This window comes from Pogona vitticeps, chromosome 2 (genome assembly GCF_051106095.1).
Source record: "Pogona vitticeps strain Pit_001003342236 chromosome 2, PviZW2.1, whole genome shotgun sequence".
NCBI lineage: Eukaryota > Metazoa > Chordata > Lepidosauria > Squamata > Agamidae > Pogona > Pogona vitticeps.
This window is the reverse complement of record NC_135784.1, coordinates 293,320,882-293,338,209: the sequence shown is the minus strand read 5'-3', so window position 1 is coordinate 293,338,209 and position 17,328 is coordinate 293,320,882. Positions and strand designations below refer to the sequence as shown.

Genomic DNA, 17,328 nt, shown 5'->3' with positions numbered 1-17,328 from the left:
GGACGGCATACACACTGAAACAACTTAATAACAGTTCTTGTGATAAAGAAGTCATTAGAGCTAATCAAGATGAAATAAAGACACATAATTCAGATCTAGCCGCCCAGAGTAGACGTTGTCTAAATGGGCGGGGTATAAATTTAATCAATCAATCAATCAATCAATCAATCAATCAATCAATCAATCAATGTGGGAAAACCTGTCAAGTTTGAACTTCACCGTGCTATTGAGTGAAATATTCATTTGATTCATAGTTCTAGTTTTCTGGATTAATTTCAAGATTTTAGGGCAGGGCTTAACAAATCACTTCCAACTGAAGGGGAAGCAAAATGAAGACAGAGACGTATGTTTCTTAAGTTGTTGGAAGCATTTCATCAACTGAAGAAACAGTCAAACATAAAATTCAAGTGGAAAGGACAGGACTGTAGTTTTAGATTGATAAACAAATAATCAAGGGGTGGCTTATTACTTTGACTGAGTTCAGCTCTCCATAGCTGGATGAACTGCATCCAAGAGTATTGAAGGAAGTGGCTGAAGAACTCTCAGAATCAAACCACTGAATATTATTTTCATAAAATCATAGAGGATGCGTAAAGTGCCAGTTTTCTTCCCCTTCAGTTGTAAGGGACCTATGAAGGCCTCCCCTGGAATCCTGATATTAATCTAGAATGTTTGGAGGAGGGCTGAAGCCCCTAATTTTCAAAAGGGCACATTTTCAAAAGGGCAGAAAGGAAGGACTTGGGAACTAGAGAAGTCAGCCTGACATCAGTCCGAGGGAAAATTCTTGAGCAGATTATAAAGTGGTCACTCTGCAACCATCTTGAAAACAATGCATTAAAAACGAGAAGCCAACATGAATTTGTCAAGAGGAAATCCTGCCAGACTAATCTTATCTCATTTTTTTGATTGGGTAATCTCCCTGGTAGACAGTGGAAATGCTGTAGACCAGTGGTTCCTAACCTTGGGTTACCCAGGTGTTTTTGGACTGCAACTCCCAGAAGCCTTCACCACCAGCTGTGCTGACTAGGGTTTCTGGGAGTTGCAGTTCAAAAACACCTGAATAACCCAAGGTTAAGAACCACTGCTGTAGACATACTGTATACTGACTTCAGCAAAGCTTTTGATAAATTACCTCATTATATTCTGATTAGCAAGCTAACTAGATGTTGATTGGATAGAACAGCTATCAGGTGGAAGCACAGTTGATTACAGAATTGTACTCAGACTTCTTATCAGGGGCTCCATCTCAAACTGGGAGGAGGCACAAAGCTCAGTTCTGGTCCTGGTGCTCTTCAGCATTTTGATTAATGACTTGGATGAAAGGGTACAGAAAATGTGTATCAGATTTGCAGGTGACACAACATTGGATGGAATAGCTAAAACCCTGGAAGTCAGAAACAATTCAAAAATATCTTTGTGGGCTCAAGCACTGGGCTAAAAACAATAGCATGAAATTTAATAGGGATAAGTGTAAAGTTCTACATGTGGGAGGGTGGGAGGAACCAAACACACAGTTACAAGATGTGGGAGAATTGGCTCAGAATACTATGTGCAAGAAGGATCTTGGAATCGTAGATCACAAGCTGAATATGAGCCAACATTGCAGTGTGACTGCAAAAAAGACCAATGCTGTTTTAGGTTGTATTAACAGAAATCTAGACTCCAAATCCCACAAAGTACTCATTCCCCTCTATTCAGCACTGGTTAGGCCTCATCTTGGGTTCTGGATACCACACGTTAAGAAGGATTCCAACAAACTGGGACAGGTTCAGAGGAGGGCAGCAAGCATGGTCGGGGGACTGGAAACCAAGCTCTATGAGGAAACACTGAAAGAATTGGGCTTGTTTAGCCTGGAGAAAAGAAGACTGGAGGGAGTTATGATAGTATTCTTCAAATACTTGAAAGATTGTTATTCAGAGGAGAGGTAGGATCTGTTCTCAGTCATGCCAGAGTCCAGGACATGCAATAATGGGCTCAAGTTACAGGAAGCCAGATTTCGTTTGACTATCTGGAAAAAAACTGCCTAACTGTTAGAGAAAGTAAACAATGGAACCAATTACCTCAGGAGGTGTTGAGCACTCCAACACTGGAGGCATTCAAGAGAAAATTAGATAACCATCTGTCAGATATCTTTTGATTTGGATTCCTGTTTTAAACAGGAGATTGGACTTGGTAGCTTTATAGGCCCATATAACTCCCTAATTCTATGATTCTGTTGGAGGCATTTGCAGTTTTTGGATTCCCAAAATGTGTGTTATATTAATGATTGGGGAAGGAGTGGCATCAAAACTTGATGTTAAAATTCAGCTGTAGAGACTGGAGAATAGTCACTTCAGTAGAACTGAAGGATCACATCAGCACTCACAGGATCATCTTGAAAGAAGATAGATTAGTACATGCATGTCTCACAGCACAAGCTGGGGAAAAGAAGTCTGAATGCCAAAGTAGTGTAGATTTACTACTTTACTCGTGAATTATCTTTTGACGAGTATACTGATAGAGCAGCGGACCTTTGCAACTTTGAATTATTTCTGTACATGAGTGTGGCTGATTTCAGGGAGACTGAGTGACCTGTAATACTGATGCTGCATATGAAGGTGAGGTTTGAAAATCAAGGCAGATTTCATAAGAAAATGATCCTGTTCAGAGGAAAGTGCTTAGCTAAGGATATATCAATCATAGAAGCTTTCGGGTAGATAATGTCACCCAATTAAATGTCTGGGAGAAGAGCTGTTTTTTTCTGTATAGTGTAGAATTGTATGTGTTCATGGCAGTAATTCAGGCTACATTTTTACAAGCCCAATCCATTATTATTGGCAAAAGTATTCATTAGAATAAAAGGCTGCATATATTCATAAGTGTTTCAATTATGAACTTTAAAAATAATGGAATGTCTCAAATTACAGAGACCTAAATGGGCCCAGTAGTTAAGTGCCCTTTGGAGAACAGGATAAAGTATCTAAATTACCTTTAGTAAAGTCTTGGTTTTGAAAAATTTATGAGGGGGATTCCTCAGTCTTCTTGTTTGGTTTGTTAAATTTATCAGCATCTCTTATCCGAGCATAATATATAACTGCAAATCCTAGATGAAAAAACTGATTGTTTCCTAAGAATGAGTTCACACCAGTAATTTTTAGTGCTGTTGCATAATAGTCTCCTCCTCCTTTGGCTGTCCAGTGTATGTGGTATTTTAACAGTGCCATACATGTTCTGCAACTAAAAACAGCAACAAACCCCCCAATAGAACAAAAACAAAATATGATTGGTGATTCTAAAAGTTCAATATTGGGTGGTACTACTTGGCAATTACTAATACATATTAACTAGGGAACTGAGTAATTCCTGTTAACATTTCTACTTGAAGAGGGAAGAAAGATGAAGATGTGATATGAAGCCAAGTATCACAATTTTGAGCCAGATGGTTGTCCAACACAATTGCTATTTGGATAAGCAGAGTGAATAGTGTAGGTAAAACACACTACTCCTTTGCACTGTTCTTCTCCAAGAAGTTCATCACCAAGGACAATGAAGAGACTTGAAGCGCCTTGTAGTGCTTTTAAAGAACAGCAAGTATTATTTGGTATAAACTTTCATGGATTGCAACCTGCTTCATCAGATGCTTCTGATCTGCAACAGACAAACATGGATAGTTCCTCCTTGAAATTTTTGTTCTATAAAGTGTCCATAAGAAATTATTTTTATGTAACTGTAAAGGTAACCTAGAGAAGCAGATGCACTTTTAAATGTGCAGTATAGGACTTTAGTATTTTGAGCATTATGCATGAATCAGGGTGATGGTATATGCAACAAAGAGATTTCATCTCATTCAGTAATGTGTTATCTAAGCTTTTATTTTTAAAGTCTGAAAACTGAAATGACATTTAAGTAAAGCAACTCCAGAAACATAAGAAGGGAAAGTAATGAAACAGAGAGAGGGAGTAGGCCAAGAATCCATGCTTTGAATTCTGGATTTTATTTTACATTTGTCTTTGCTTTTATTAACATCTATTTTTTATATTGGGACGTGGTGGGGCTGAGGGTTAAACCACAGAAGCCTCTGTGCTGCAGGGTCAGAAGACCAGGAGCCGTAAGATCGAATCCACGCGACGGAGTGAGCTCCCGTCACTTGTTACAGCTCCTGCCAACCTAGCAGTTCGAAAGCATGTAAATGCGAGTAGATAAATAGGTACCACCTTGGTGGGAAGGTAACGGCGTTCCGTGTCTAGTCATGCTGGCCACGTGACCACGGAAACTGTCTTCGGACAAACGCTGGCTCTATGGCTTGGAAATGGGGATGAGCACCACTCCCTAGAGTCAGACACGACTGGACTAAATGTCAAGGGGAACCTTTACCTTTACCTATTTTTATATCATTCTAAAGACTATGAAATAATTTCATTTAAAGAATGTGTTCTTTCTTTCTCTCTCTCTCTTTAGAATATGGCCTACTTTTTAATTTTATTTAATCCCTATCTTCCTCTCAGTAAAGGGACTCTAGTGAGCACCATAAGACGCACTTTTTCCCCACAAAACAGGGGGGTGGAAAGTCTGTGCGTCTTATGGAGCAAAGAAAACAGATTATATTTTCCTGTTTACTTCTCCTAAAAAAATGGTGCGTCTTATGGAAAGGTGCGTCTTACGGAGCGAAAAATACGGTAGTTAGGTGCTAGTGATACCTTGAATAAAATCACATTTTCTATCACTGTGCTTCAGTAGCTGAAGATGCTGAAGGATCAGATAAATTAATAATCCTTTCATACCTATCTTAAATGGAGAAGGAGTGTATAATAGGAATGGGAGTATTTTTAGTTTATGTTAGAGCATTTTAAAAAGCATTTTAAAGAGGTATGGTGTTACACTTAATGTTTTATTCCATACAACTTCTTGAGCAGAAGAGCAGGATAAGGTGCTGGTGTATGAGTGGTTTGTTGATTTATTACTTGATAAGGTGTAATGGCAAGTAGACCCATGCCAATTCTGGTGAACTGTTTTGATTGTCGTAGCATCTTAAGGGAGCGGTGGTATTTATAAATGATAACTGTTTAGGTAATGACATGACAAAACAATATTCCAGCTGTTTGTTAGTAGCAAATATTGTTTTCATATTATACAGATGTGTGTAGGTAACTTCAGTCAGTAGCTGAAAAAAGCAAAAATAATTTCACTTTTCTTTTGCAAATGAAGAATAGAAGTTCTTTTTGACTTTGAACACATTAAGAATAGGAAGCTTATATGACACTATGTACTTTTGTTTATGTTGTAGTGTACTTTTCTTGTCAGTAATTCATTGTTTGGGACTTTTGTCAGTGAACTGTAGAGGAGAGCTAGCCATCTTGAAATTTATATACAGTACTTCCTTTCCCCCTAGGCCTTGGTTGCCTTTTGATTAGTACCAGTGTCCAGTACTTAAATTCCTGTTTTGAACTCTGGATGCACTTTTTGAAAATACTGCCACTTTTGGAACATTTCTTATTACGTATATAGTTCATCAAATTGATAAAAGGTATGGACATCATAGACAGAAACTGTTATAGCTGTGTAATAGTAAAGATTATGGGTTATTATTACAGGTTTAATTACTGCTCTGAACTGATTTTGACCTGTTTTGTAAGTGCAAATATCTGTACCAATACAACCAATAAAGTTCATTTTTGTGTGATTTTATAGAAATGTGAACCAACATAACTATTCAGTTTTTCTGAATTATTATTCTAGGATCAAGACCACCATTAATTCTTCAATCTCAGCCACCACCTTATTCATCACCTAGAGATGTTCCCCCTGACATATTATTAGATTCTCCAGAAAGAAAGCAAAAGAAACAAAAGAAAATGAAGTTAGGCAAGGATGAAAAAGACCAGACTGAAAAGGCTGCAATGTATGATATCATTAGTTCTCCATCCAAGGACTCTACTAAACTTACGTTAAGACTCACTCGTGTAAGATCTTCAGATATGGACCAGCAGGATGATATGCTTTCTGGTTTGGAAAACAGTAACGTATCGGAAGGGGATATTTCTTTTAATGTGCAGTATCCAGGACAGACGTCTAAAACACCAATTACTCCGCAGGATATTAATCGCCCACTAAATGCTGCTCAGTGTTTGCCGCAGCATGAACAAACAGCATTCCTTCAGGCACAACAAGTGCCTGTTTTACAACCGAACACTTCAGTTTCTGCAAAACAACCTCAAAATCCTTTGGTACAGACACATCCACAGGTTTCGCAACATGGAACTATTACGCCATATGATGAAGTAGAATTGGATGCATTGGCTGAAATTGAGCGGATAGAACGGGAATCAGCCATTGAAAGGGAACGGTTTTCAAAAGAAGTGCAAGACAAAGGTAAAACACTGGATATATGTGCTATATTATATACAAATTATTCTCTATTAGACATCCTTGATAATGCACAATAATCACCTTGCAAGTTTATATTCTTATTGAACACTGGGTATTAAGAATAACTGGAGAATAAAGCTATGAAATGATTTATTTTTCTCAGGTACATGAAAAATACAAGTTTTGTGTGTATATTCTCTAGGGAGTGGGATGTAGACTGATCTTTTTCAATCCTCTGGCCACTGCTGAACTTGGTGTGATGTAGTTCCAAATATGGAGGAAAAAGACAGGGTTTTAGTGCTTAGATACTTTCATTTCTATTCTTAAAGAGCATGGGACAGTTGAAAGTAGTAGCTATTTGAGAAATGCTGTGTAACAGTTGATTTAAATGTAAATTTCTTGCGGTATCCACTGGGTACCATCAAGGCAGGAATGGCAGATTTTCAGAGTGCAGGATCTATTCTTTGTTTGATAGAGCCTTGGTGATCATTAGGTGAAACCAAAAGCAAAATGTTGATGCCAACTAGAAAACTGGGCTGAAACAGGACACAATCATGTGTTATATCCCATACACGTTGCTTTGTTTTCTCTTTATCAATACAAACTTCTATCCAAAGTCACAAGAAGTCAGAGACTAAACAGCAGATCCTAAAATGCTATTTAAATGTAGTGCAAGGAACTGTAGTTACAGTGATGATTTATTGTATGGTTTTAAGATTGGAAAGTTTAAAAACTTTATAATCTTAGTACACGTGAATCCCATTATCAACTCTCACCTGTTATTCTGTGTAACTGAGATAATATGGAAAAAGAGAGACAGAAATAGTGATTATAGCCTTAGCTTGCTGAGTGTTTAAGAAAAAGTAAAAAGCACTACCACTGCATATAGCTTTATGGTTGAACAGTTCCATAAGAAGAATATATAGATTCACCAAAGTAGCAGAACACTTCTGTGCATATATTCTTTTAAAGCAAAAAACCATGCTGCTTGTGTGCTGCCCCATAATATTTAAAACATTCTCTGGGCTGTTTACAATTTAATTATGCAGGCTACACATTGTCCCCTCGCACAAGCTGGGTCCTCAATTTACTAACCTCAGAAGGAAGGAAGGCTGAGTCAACCTTGAGCCAGTTACCTGGGATTGAACCTGGCTCATGAGCAGAATTTTAGCTGAAGTGCTGCAGTTTAACTGCTGTGCTGTTTGTGGTAGAGAGATCATTGTTAGATAAGTATGCACAGAATTGTAGTTACCTGAGTTTTGAAGGTGCCCTACAGATTTTTGGGATGTATGGAGGGAGAAATTTTGAGCGATACTTTTTTCTGATGACTTTGTGCATGAGATATTTCAAATAGAAAGGTTTTATTTTTCAAAAATTTTTGTCAGAGTTTTTAAAACAGGCAACTTTTTCAAAAGCATCTTTGAATAAATGAAAGGAGTTTGAAGACAAATGGGTTTTCAAAACAAAGAAAGGTCTTCAGGATGGTAAAAGGAGATTGATAAGAAAAGGGAGGTTTAAGGAAAATAATAATAAAAGGTCCTTGCTGGGATTGATTTCTGTTCTATGAATTGATCCTACACTTGTTAAGGAATGAGAAAGAAAGTTTTTCAACAGTTACTCTCATCTCAGAATGCTGCCAGCTGGGGCTACAACATGGTAATTATCCAAGTACGTAGTTTCTTTGCCTCTGGTTGGGCTAATAGATTCTTCTTTTCACTGTCTTTCTAAAGAAATACAAGTGCAAAAATCTTTTTCTAGATTATGGGAGTCTGTTGATAGGCACAGCAATCAGTCTTTGGCATATTGTGTACCAGTCAATCAGTAGATTGCAATCAGTGTTCTGCCTACCTTTGATATAAGAAACAAAAAAGTGCCTACTACTATTCATCTTTGCAGTGTCTGTTGTGATAAGTCTAGTTAAGTGTTGTATTTGCGAAGGATTTCACGGCCGGGATCTAATGGTTGTTGTGGGTTTTTCGGGCTCTTTGGCCGTGTTCTGAAGGTTGTTGTTCCTAACGTTTCACCAGTCTCTGTGGCCGGCATCTTCAGAGGACAGCACTCTGTGCTCTGGTGTGCAGTACTTATGGCTGTGAGATAGGCTTTTGTCTTTTTCTGTGGATTGGTGATTAGTGTGTCTTGTTGTGGGTGTATTGTTGTGCTAAGGAGAAGAGATTATCTGTCACTGTGGTTGATGGGTGTCATTAGCTGGTCTTTTGTGTGTAGTGATCCCCTGTCCTTGTGGCTGGGTAGAGTTTGTTGACCTTTTGTACATTGTATTTTTGAGAGCTGGGAGCCAAGTTTTGTTGAGCTTCACACTTTCCTCTTTTTTGTTGAAGTTCTGCTGGTGCTTGTGGATTTCAATGGCTTCTCTGTGCAGTCTGATGTAATGATTGCTGGTGTTTTTGTTGTATTTTTGTGGTCAGAGGCCGCATGAGGAAACTTTTGGAAAAACACAACCTACAAACAGTATTCAAGCCCACCACAAAAATACAACAAATGTTATGGTCAGCAAAGGACAGAAGGGACCCCCTCACCACTGCAGGGGTATACCGTATACCTTGCAGTTGTGGCCAGGTATATATTGGAACCACAAAACGAAGCTTCCGCACCAGAATCAAAGAACATGGGAGACACTGGAGACTAAAACAACTGGAAAAATCGTCAGTAGCTGAACATGCCCTAAAACAAACTGAACATGAAATTCTATTTCAAAATACTGCTCTTTTGATTTCATTCTTGGAATTGCCTTTCACCTGTAGGGTCTAATTCACATAGTTGAGTTTGGTGCTGAGAAATTGAGCTTCACAGTTCCGATTAGCCCTGTCTAGCAGCGTTTTGATTATGCCTCTTTTCTGTCATGGGTGGTGGTTGGAGTTTTTGTGTAGGTGGGTTTTCTTTAGACCTTATGTCCCAATATGAGGTCAGTTTTGCATATGACCATGACATCTAAGAACGGGAGTTGGCCCTCTATTTCTTTTTCCATGGTGAGTTGTATATTTTGGTGGATGGTGTTGATATGGTTCAGAAATTCTTCCAATTTTTCTTCACCGTGGCTCCAAATTGCAAAGGTGTCATCCACATATCAGCCTAGAGCTATCTGCTGTGTCATCCCATCATTAACAATTACTGCAGAAATATTCTTCAAATATAATTGGTCTATTATCCCCCTAAATTTCTTTCCAAAACACCAGTTCTTTAAAAGGATCTTTAATGTTGGCCATTCTACACAATCAAATGCCTTAAAAATATCTACTGATAAAATACCAGTCTTTGATTTCCTTTTTTCTATATATAATATTTTTTCTATATATAATATTCAAAACCCTCCTAGTTAAATTTTCCATTTGTCTACCTTTTAAAAACCCATTTTGATCCTCTTTTATATATTTTGTAATAAACATGTTTATTCTATTTGCCAAGATTGCAGTAAATATCTTTGCATCTTGATTTAATAATGAAATTGGTCTATACATACTTGGGTCTGTCAAATCTTTATTGGGTTTTGAAATAAGAGTTATTAATGAATATATCCAAGAATCTGGTATTTTGTCTCCTTTCAATATCCCATTATAAAGTATTTTTAAGTTGGGGATCAAAATTGATTTAAAAGCTTTATAATACTGTATTCTGATCCCATTCCATCAAAGCCTGGAGTTTTACCATTTTTTAGTTTGTTAATGATCTCTGTAATCTCTTCATCCTTTATCTCTTTTTCTAATTCTCTTTTATCATTCTCTAATAGTTTACTCTTTACATTTTCTTTATTACAATTTTCTATATCTTATTTTGATGTACTATTGCCTTTATATAAGTTTTGATAAAATTCTTGTAGTATCTTTAATTTTTCCTTCATTGACTACATTCATTAGGCATCCTTCAGTCTCAAAAGACTGGTAACATGCTCTGTATGTAGGACTTGGAACAGCATCTAGTGTGGCTGAGAAGGCCAATTCGAGAGTGATAATCCCTTCCACACTGAAGACAAATCCAATCTGTCCCCTGTCCAGTTCCCTGATTTTGCTGCTTTCGTGACTGCCTCTTTGCCTTGGCCTCTTTGCCTTGGCCTATGAGCCTTGTGGCGCAGTGGTTAAAACGCTGTACTGCAGCTAAAACTGTGCTCACGACCTGGGGTTCAAATCCCAGGTAGCCGGCTCAAGGTTGACTCAGCCTTCCATCCTTCCGAGGTTGGTAAAATGAGTACCCAGCTTGCTGGGGGGGCAATGTATAGCCTGTATAATTAAATTGTAAACCGCCCAGAGAGTGCTTGTAGCGCTATGGGGCGGTATATAAGTCCAATAAATAAATAAAATAAATAAAGGGTCTCTTCAAATTGGGAGAGGCCATGATGCACCGCCTGCCTCCAGGCTGAACGCTCAGATGTCAGGGTTTCCCATCTGTTGAGATCCATTCCTAAGGCCTTCACATCCTGCTTGGGAAGTATTTTAAAAAGGCCATCCCAGCTAACCAAATCAAAGGCCTTTGTGAGATCTATGAAGGCCATTAAGAGTGGCTGTTGTTGTTCCCTGCATTTCTCCTGCAACTGTCTGAGGGAGAATACCATGTCAGTGGTGGATCTATTAGCTCAAAATCCACACTGTGATTCTGGATAGACTCTGTCTGCAAGCACCTGGACCCTCTTCAGCACAACACGGGCAAGCAGCTTCCCTACAACGCTAAGAAGAGAGATGCCACAGTAGTTATTGCAGTCACCCCTGTCTCCTTTGTTCTTGTACAGTGTGACAATGTTTGCATCCTTCATGTCCTGTGGTACTCCACCTTCCCTCCAGCAAAGATGAAAGACTTCATACAGTTTGGTGGTGGTGATCTCTTTACAGCACTTCAGCACTTCAACAGGGATGTTATCCTTTCCAGGTGCCTTGCCGGAGGCGAGGGAATCCAAGGCTGCTTTTATTTCTGCTAAGTTTGGTTCGCTGTCCAACTCTTCCAAGGCAGGCAGGCACTCGATGCTATTTAATGCTTCTTCGGTTACTACATTCTCTCTGGAATATAGCTCAGAGTAGTGCTGCACCCAGCGTTCCATCTGTTGTGCTCGGTCCTGGATGATCACACCTGTAGCAGACTTCAAGGGAGCAGATTTATTCTGTTGGACCTAAAGCCTGCTTGATACTGTCATATATTCCTTTGATGTTACCTGTGTCCGCTGCTATCTGTATCTGAGAGCAGAGCTGAAGCCAATAATCGTTGGAACATCTCCTGCCAGCCTGTTGGACTTGGCTACGAGCAGCTTGAAGAGCTTGCAAGTTGTATTCGCTAGGACAGGCATTGGATGCTGTTCTCCTCTTATCCTCGATGGCTGGCATCAACTCCTTCGAATGGGCTTCGAACCAATCAGCCATTTTTTTGGTCTTTTTGCCAAAGGTGGACAAGGCAGTGTTATACACAGCGTTCTTGAAATGTTCCCATCGTTCATGTGCCTTTGCATCAGCCGGACCTGGAAGGGTTTCCTGAAGTGCTTGGGCAAATTCCTCCACTTTTCTATGATCGCGAGTCTTGCTAATGTCAATACGTGGTCTTCCTTCCTTTTTCGTGTGATACAATCTCTTTGTTTGAGTTTTACTCTACTACACACCAGGGAGTGATCAGTATCGTAATCAGCACTCTGGTAGCTGCGTGTGATCGTACGTAATACTAGAAAGGCTAGAACGTCTAGTGAAGATCAAATCGAGCTGATGCCAGTGCTTGGATCTTGGATGTCTCCAGGAAACTCTGTGTTGAAGCTTCGTATTAAAGAATGTGTTGCTGATACAAAGACCATAATAACAGCAAAACTCCAGCAAGCGTTGGCCATTTTCGTTCATCTTTCCAATGCCAAAACGGCCTTTCCTGTTTATCTTTGATCACTCCAATTGTGTTTTTTGATCTTTTAGTTTGAGCTACCCTAGCTAGAAGCTTTGAGTTTTTGTTACTATATTCAGAAAAAATCCTCTTTGAGTATTTAAAATCCCTCTGGACCTTTTCTAACTCTGCGCTTTCTAACTCTCTCCTTTTAGCGTGAATCTCTAATAGTTTCTTATTATCACTATCTGTAAAATATTTACTTTCTAAATCTTTTAATGATTCTTTTATATATATATATATACACACACACACACACACACACACACACACACACACACACACTTCTCTCAGGTTTTTTTTTATTCTACACGATTCTCTTATGATAATTCCTCTCATAACTTCTTTTATAGTATCCCATAACACTCCTATTTTACTCCCACCTGCTTCATTTTTTGACCACATTTCCATCAATTCTTTCTTAGCTTTATCCATTACATCTGTATACTGAAAAATATTGGAATCTATTTTCCATTTTCTAGCTTCTCTGTAATTTTTCTTAATTTCATCATCATCAACGCATGATCCATTATTTTTATCACGTTAATATTTGTATCTACTACTTTAGAAATTAAATTTTGAGATATAAACATAAAATTTATTCTTGAGTAACTATTATGTGCAGAGGAATAATACGTAAACCTTCTTTCATCTCCCTTCAATTCTCTCCATATATCTTTTAAATCTGTAGTTTTCAATATCTTACTCAAGAGGGTACTTATTTTATTCAGCTTATCTTTTTTACATACGGATTTATCCTTTACCTTATCAAAAACCATATTAAAATCTCCTGCCATAATCACATATCCTTTCTAACCTTCTCCATCTTTTTAACAACAGTTTTATAAAATTCTCCTTGATTCATATTTGGTGCATAAACATTTACTAACATATAATCTTCTTCCCCATTAGACTCTGTATTATCAAATATCTACCATTACTATTTTTTACTACTTCTTTTACCACAAATTCACAATGTTTAAAAATCAATATCGCTACACCTTTGGATTTGGAAGTCCCAAATCCTTTTTTATAAATGTGTATATTTTGTAATTTCAGTTCATTAACTCCATCCTTTGATTGATGAGTCTTTTGTAGATAAATAATAGCCACCTTATTCTTCTTCAGTGATGTTTCTATTCTCTTCCTCTTTGTTACAGACCATAGGCCTTTCACATTTAAAGTGGCTACCCTTATGTTTTTCTTCATATCCATTCTATATCTCATCTTTTTTTTTGTCCCATTGTGGATCCTACAAAACAAAAATACTCCCAAAACACAAATTCACACTGTTCCCTATCTAATCCCCTTTCCCTAACTTCCCACTCTACATGTAACCTCTTTTCCTCCCCCCACTTCCCCGCGCCTCACTAAGGTTTGATGTGACCTCCAGGAGGGAGGGATACCATCCACACCAGTCTGGGCCCCAGCCAAATTCTCATTCTTATTTCACCGTACTCTGTTTTCCCCCTTAATACCTTCCCTTCTTTCATTTGACATGTTTATTTCTCTTAACGTCCTTATCCTTTAATTTTTCTCTTCTCCAACCCCAGAAAAATAAACAAAATCAGCAAACGGAACAAAAAACAAACAAAAACTAAAGGGGGAGGAAGGACTGTGTAAAAAACCTTAAACAGCAACAAAACAAATGAAAATAAAAAATTGGGGGGAGAAAGGACAGTAAAAAAGGGGGGAGGGGGGAGTCTTCAAACATCAAATGGTTTCTCTCAGTCCAGATATCTTCTCTTTCATGTTTCCATTCGTTGCAGGCCTACTTTCTTGCACCTTGGTCATCTGGATCTTCTTGCCATAGGCCCCACGCAACCAACAAGTCCTTGCCGCCTTCAAAAGAGAAGATTCTGAAGAGGACTCCATCCTTCCATATTTTTAAAAAGACTAGATGACCCCAGTTGTATCTCCTTCCATTCTTGATTAGAATTGATGTACTGTAATGGGTTTCATCGTTTTTCTCCATTGTATAGATTCATTGCTTAAATCCTGATAAATCTGTACAGTGGTGCCTCACTTAGCGACGTTAATCCATTCCAGGAAAAACGTCGCTAAGTGATTTAATTGCTAAGCGATTTTAAAAAGCCCATAGGAACGTATTAAAACGCGTTTAATACGTTCCTATGGGCTAAAAACGTGCCTTAAAGCGAAATTCCTCCATAGCGGCAGCCATTTTGGGTGCCTCTAAAGTGAGGCAAAACAGCGGGCGGCCATTTTGGAACCGCCGATCAGCTGTGCTTCCTCCAGGGAGACTGAGGCACCGCTGCCGCCATCCTGGCCGAGAAAGACCCTCTGCGCCTGCAGCGGCGGTGCGGCACCTTGGTCTCAAAGGTTGCTGCAGGCGCAGAGGGTCTTTCTCCGCTGGGGTGGCGGCGGCGGTGCCTCAGCCTCTCTGCCGAGGCTGGAGTTGAACGGGGTGGGGAGAGAGAGAGAGAGAGAGAGAGAGAGAGAGCAGAGGCGGCGGTTTGAGAAGCTGGCTTCCCTGAGATCTTTGTAAACCCCCACCCATTAGCTGTGCTTCGGGCTGGCTCTCTCTCCCCTCCCAGCTCCAGCCCAGCCAGAGAGAGGAGAGAGAGCCAGCCCGAAGCACAGCTGATGGGCGGTTGTTTGCAAAGATTGTGGGAAGCCAGCTTCCCAAACCCCCGCCGACCAGCTGTACTTCGGGGCACGCTCCCCCCTCTCCCCTTGCAGGTCCAGCCTCGGCAGGGAGACTGAGGCACCGCGCTGCCACCGCCGCACCCTGGCCAAGAAAGACCCTCTGCACCTGCAGCAAAGGCCGGGGTGGTGGTGGCGGCGCTTCAGTCTCCCTGCCGAGGCTGGAGTTGAAAGGGGTGGGGAGAGAGAGAGAGAGAGCGGAGGCGGTGGTTTGGGAAGCTGGCTTCCCCGCAATCTTTGTAAACCCCCGCCCATCAGCTGTGCTTCAGGCTGGCTCTCTCTCCCCTCCCAGCTCCAGCCCAGGCTGGGAGGGGAGAGAGAGCCAGCCCGAAGCACAGCTGATGGCTGGTTGTTTGCAAAGATCGTGGGAAGCCAGCTCCCCAAACCCCCGCCCATCAGGTGTGCTTCGGGACTCTCTCTCTCCACCCCTCGCAACACAGCTGATCGGCGGGGCCTTTGGGATGATCGTGGGGAATTGCTTTCCCACGATCATCGCAATGCGATTTCCCCCCATTTAAAACATTGCAATGCGATCGCTTTTGCGATCGCAAAAACTCCATCGCTATGCGGATTCATCGTTAAAGGGGGCGCTCGTTGACATTCTTTCACTGAAGAGTCTATTTTGGAAAGAACCTTTTCCAGTTTATCAATCTGGCATGGTATATCTTTAGCCAAATCTTTTACACAGATAGTTAATTTGGAATTTTTTTTCCGTGCTGGTTTCAGTAAGATTGCTCAGAGAGGTAGCCCCTCCCCCCTCCTTTCCAGCAGCTTCCCGAGTCTCTTTTTGAAACTTCTTTAGGAGTGGGGGAATCCACCTCTATTCATCTTAAGCGTTCGAGACTACGATCTGATGGTTTTTTCTCTGGCAGCTCTCGTGTCCAACTTTTAGAACTCTTATCTCTATTTTTTCTCAAAAGCAACGCAAAAGATTCATAGCACAGGAAGACAAAATAGTTTTTTAACAGCTCATTAGCTGTTCAACTTTCCACTGGCTTTCTTCCGAATGAAAACGAAAGTGCATTCTGCAAATAAGCAGCCAGCCTTTTGCAATATAAAAAGCACTTCTATCTCTACTTGAACTTTTCACAAAGAATTTAAGCAGATTTACTCACATTTCAAGAAGGGAAAAAGCATTTAACAACATATTTACATTCAGCACAGCGAGGAGACGATTCAGCTGTGCATCCCGTCCTGGCGGAAGTGATGTCTCCTTTGGTGTCACTTCTAGAAGGTGTTGTAAGTCTTCATAGAATTGGTCAATTTCAGCCTCTTCAGCATTGGTGGTTTGTGCATAAACTTGGATTACTGTGATGTTGAAAGGTCTGCCTTGGATTTGTATTGAAATCATTCAATCATTTTTGAGATTGTATCCCAATACAGCTTTTCCCACTCTTTTGTTGACTATGAGGGCTACTCCATTTCTTCTACAGGATTCTTGCCCATGATAATTGTCTGAATTGAATTTGTCCATTCCCATCCATTTTAGTTCACTGACATCCAGGATGTCAATGTTTATTCTTGCCATCTCCTGTTTGACCACATAGAGGTTACCAAGGTTCATAGATCTTACATTCTGGGTTCCTATGCAGTATTTTGCTTTGCAGCATCGGACTTTCCTTTCACTTCCAGGCGCGTCTGCAGCTGAGCATCCTTTTGATTTCGGCCCAACCACCTCATTAGCTCTGGAGCTACTTGTACTTGTCCTCTGCTCTTCCTCAGTAGCATGTTGGATGCCTTCCAACCTGAGGGGCTCATCTTCCAGCCTCATATCTTTTAGCCTTTTGTTTCTGTCCATGGAGTTTTCTTGGTAAAGATACTAGAGTGGCTTGCAGCTGGATTGTGCTTAGTCAGAACTCTCCACTATGACCTGTCCGTCTTGGGTGTCCCTGCATGGCATAGCCCATAGCTTCTCTGAATTACTCAAGCCCCTTCGCCACAATGAGGCAGCAATCCATGAAGGGGATGAGCTTAACTACCATAAGGTATAAAAAAATCCCAACCATACCTTACATTTCAGGCAAAAGCAAAATAGAAAAAAGAAGATACAAATGTTGCGGCACCATGAAATACTAACTAATATATTTTAATGTGAGCTTTCATTGACAAGTCCACTTCCTCACACATAAGAGTGAAATACTAGTTGTCCATGAGGAAATGGATTGCCTGTAATATATTGACCTGCTGGCATCTGAAGTGCTGGCAGTGGGACAGATGTGTGCCGGAGCGGCTGGAAAGGGAAGTAAAGTGTATTTTTACATCTTTGTAAAGTTGGAGGTGCAGGCACTGTATAATTTATGTTAGACATCCATGATGATTTCTGTGCCCAATGTTTCAAAATCAGGAAGTCTCCCTCCCCAGAATATCTCAGTAAGGTGGGATTTCTGGAGCTGGAATTCCTGACAGTGTATCTTGAAGGGGGAGGAGGGAATAACAATTTCTTTTTCTATTTCTGAAATAACC

General features: G+C 40.1%; 1 protein-coding gene across 5 annotated transcripts in view; it reads left to right on the top strand.

Annotated features, from left to right (window-relative positions):
* Nucleotides 1-17,328, top strand: part of NIPBL (NIPBL cohesin loading factor) — a 232,471-nt gene that overhangs the window by 127,617 nt on the left and 87,526 nt on the right. For 4 of the 5 annotated variants that reach the window (XM_020795682.3, XM_072992835.2, XM_020795681.3 and 1 more), the window contains one exon: nucleotides 5,716-6,348. The exons of the other annotated variant lie outside the window; for it this stretch is intronic. In XM_020795682.3, coding sequence (XP_020651341.3) covers nucleotides 5,716-6,348 — 633 coding nt within the window. The remainder of the gene's footprint in view (nucleotides 1-5,715; nucleotides 6,349-17,328) is intronic. 5 annotated transcript variants of the gene reach the window in all.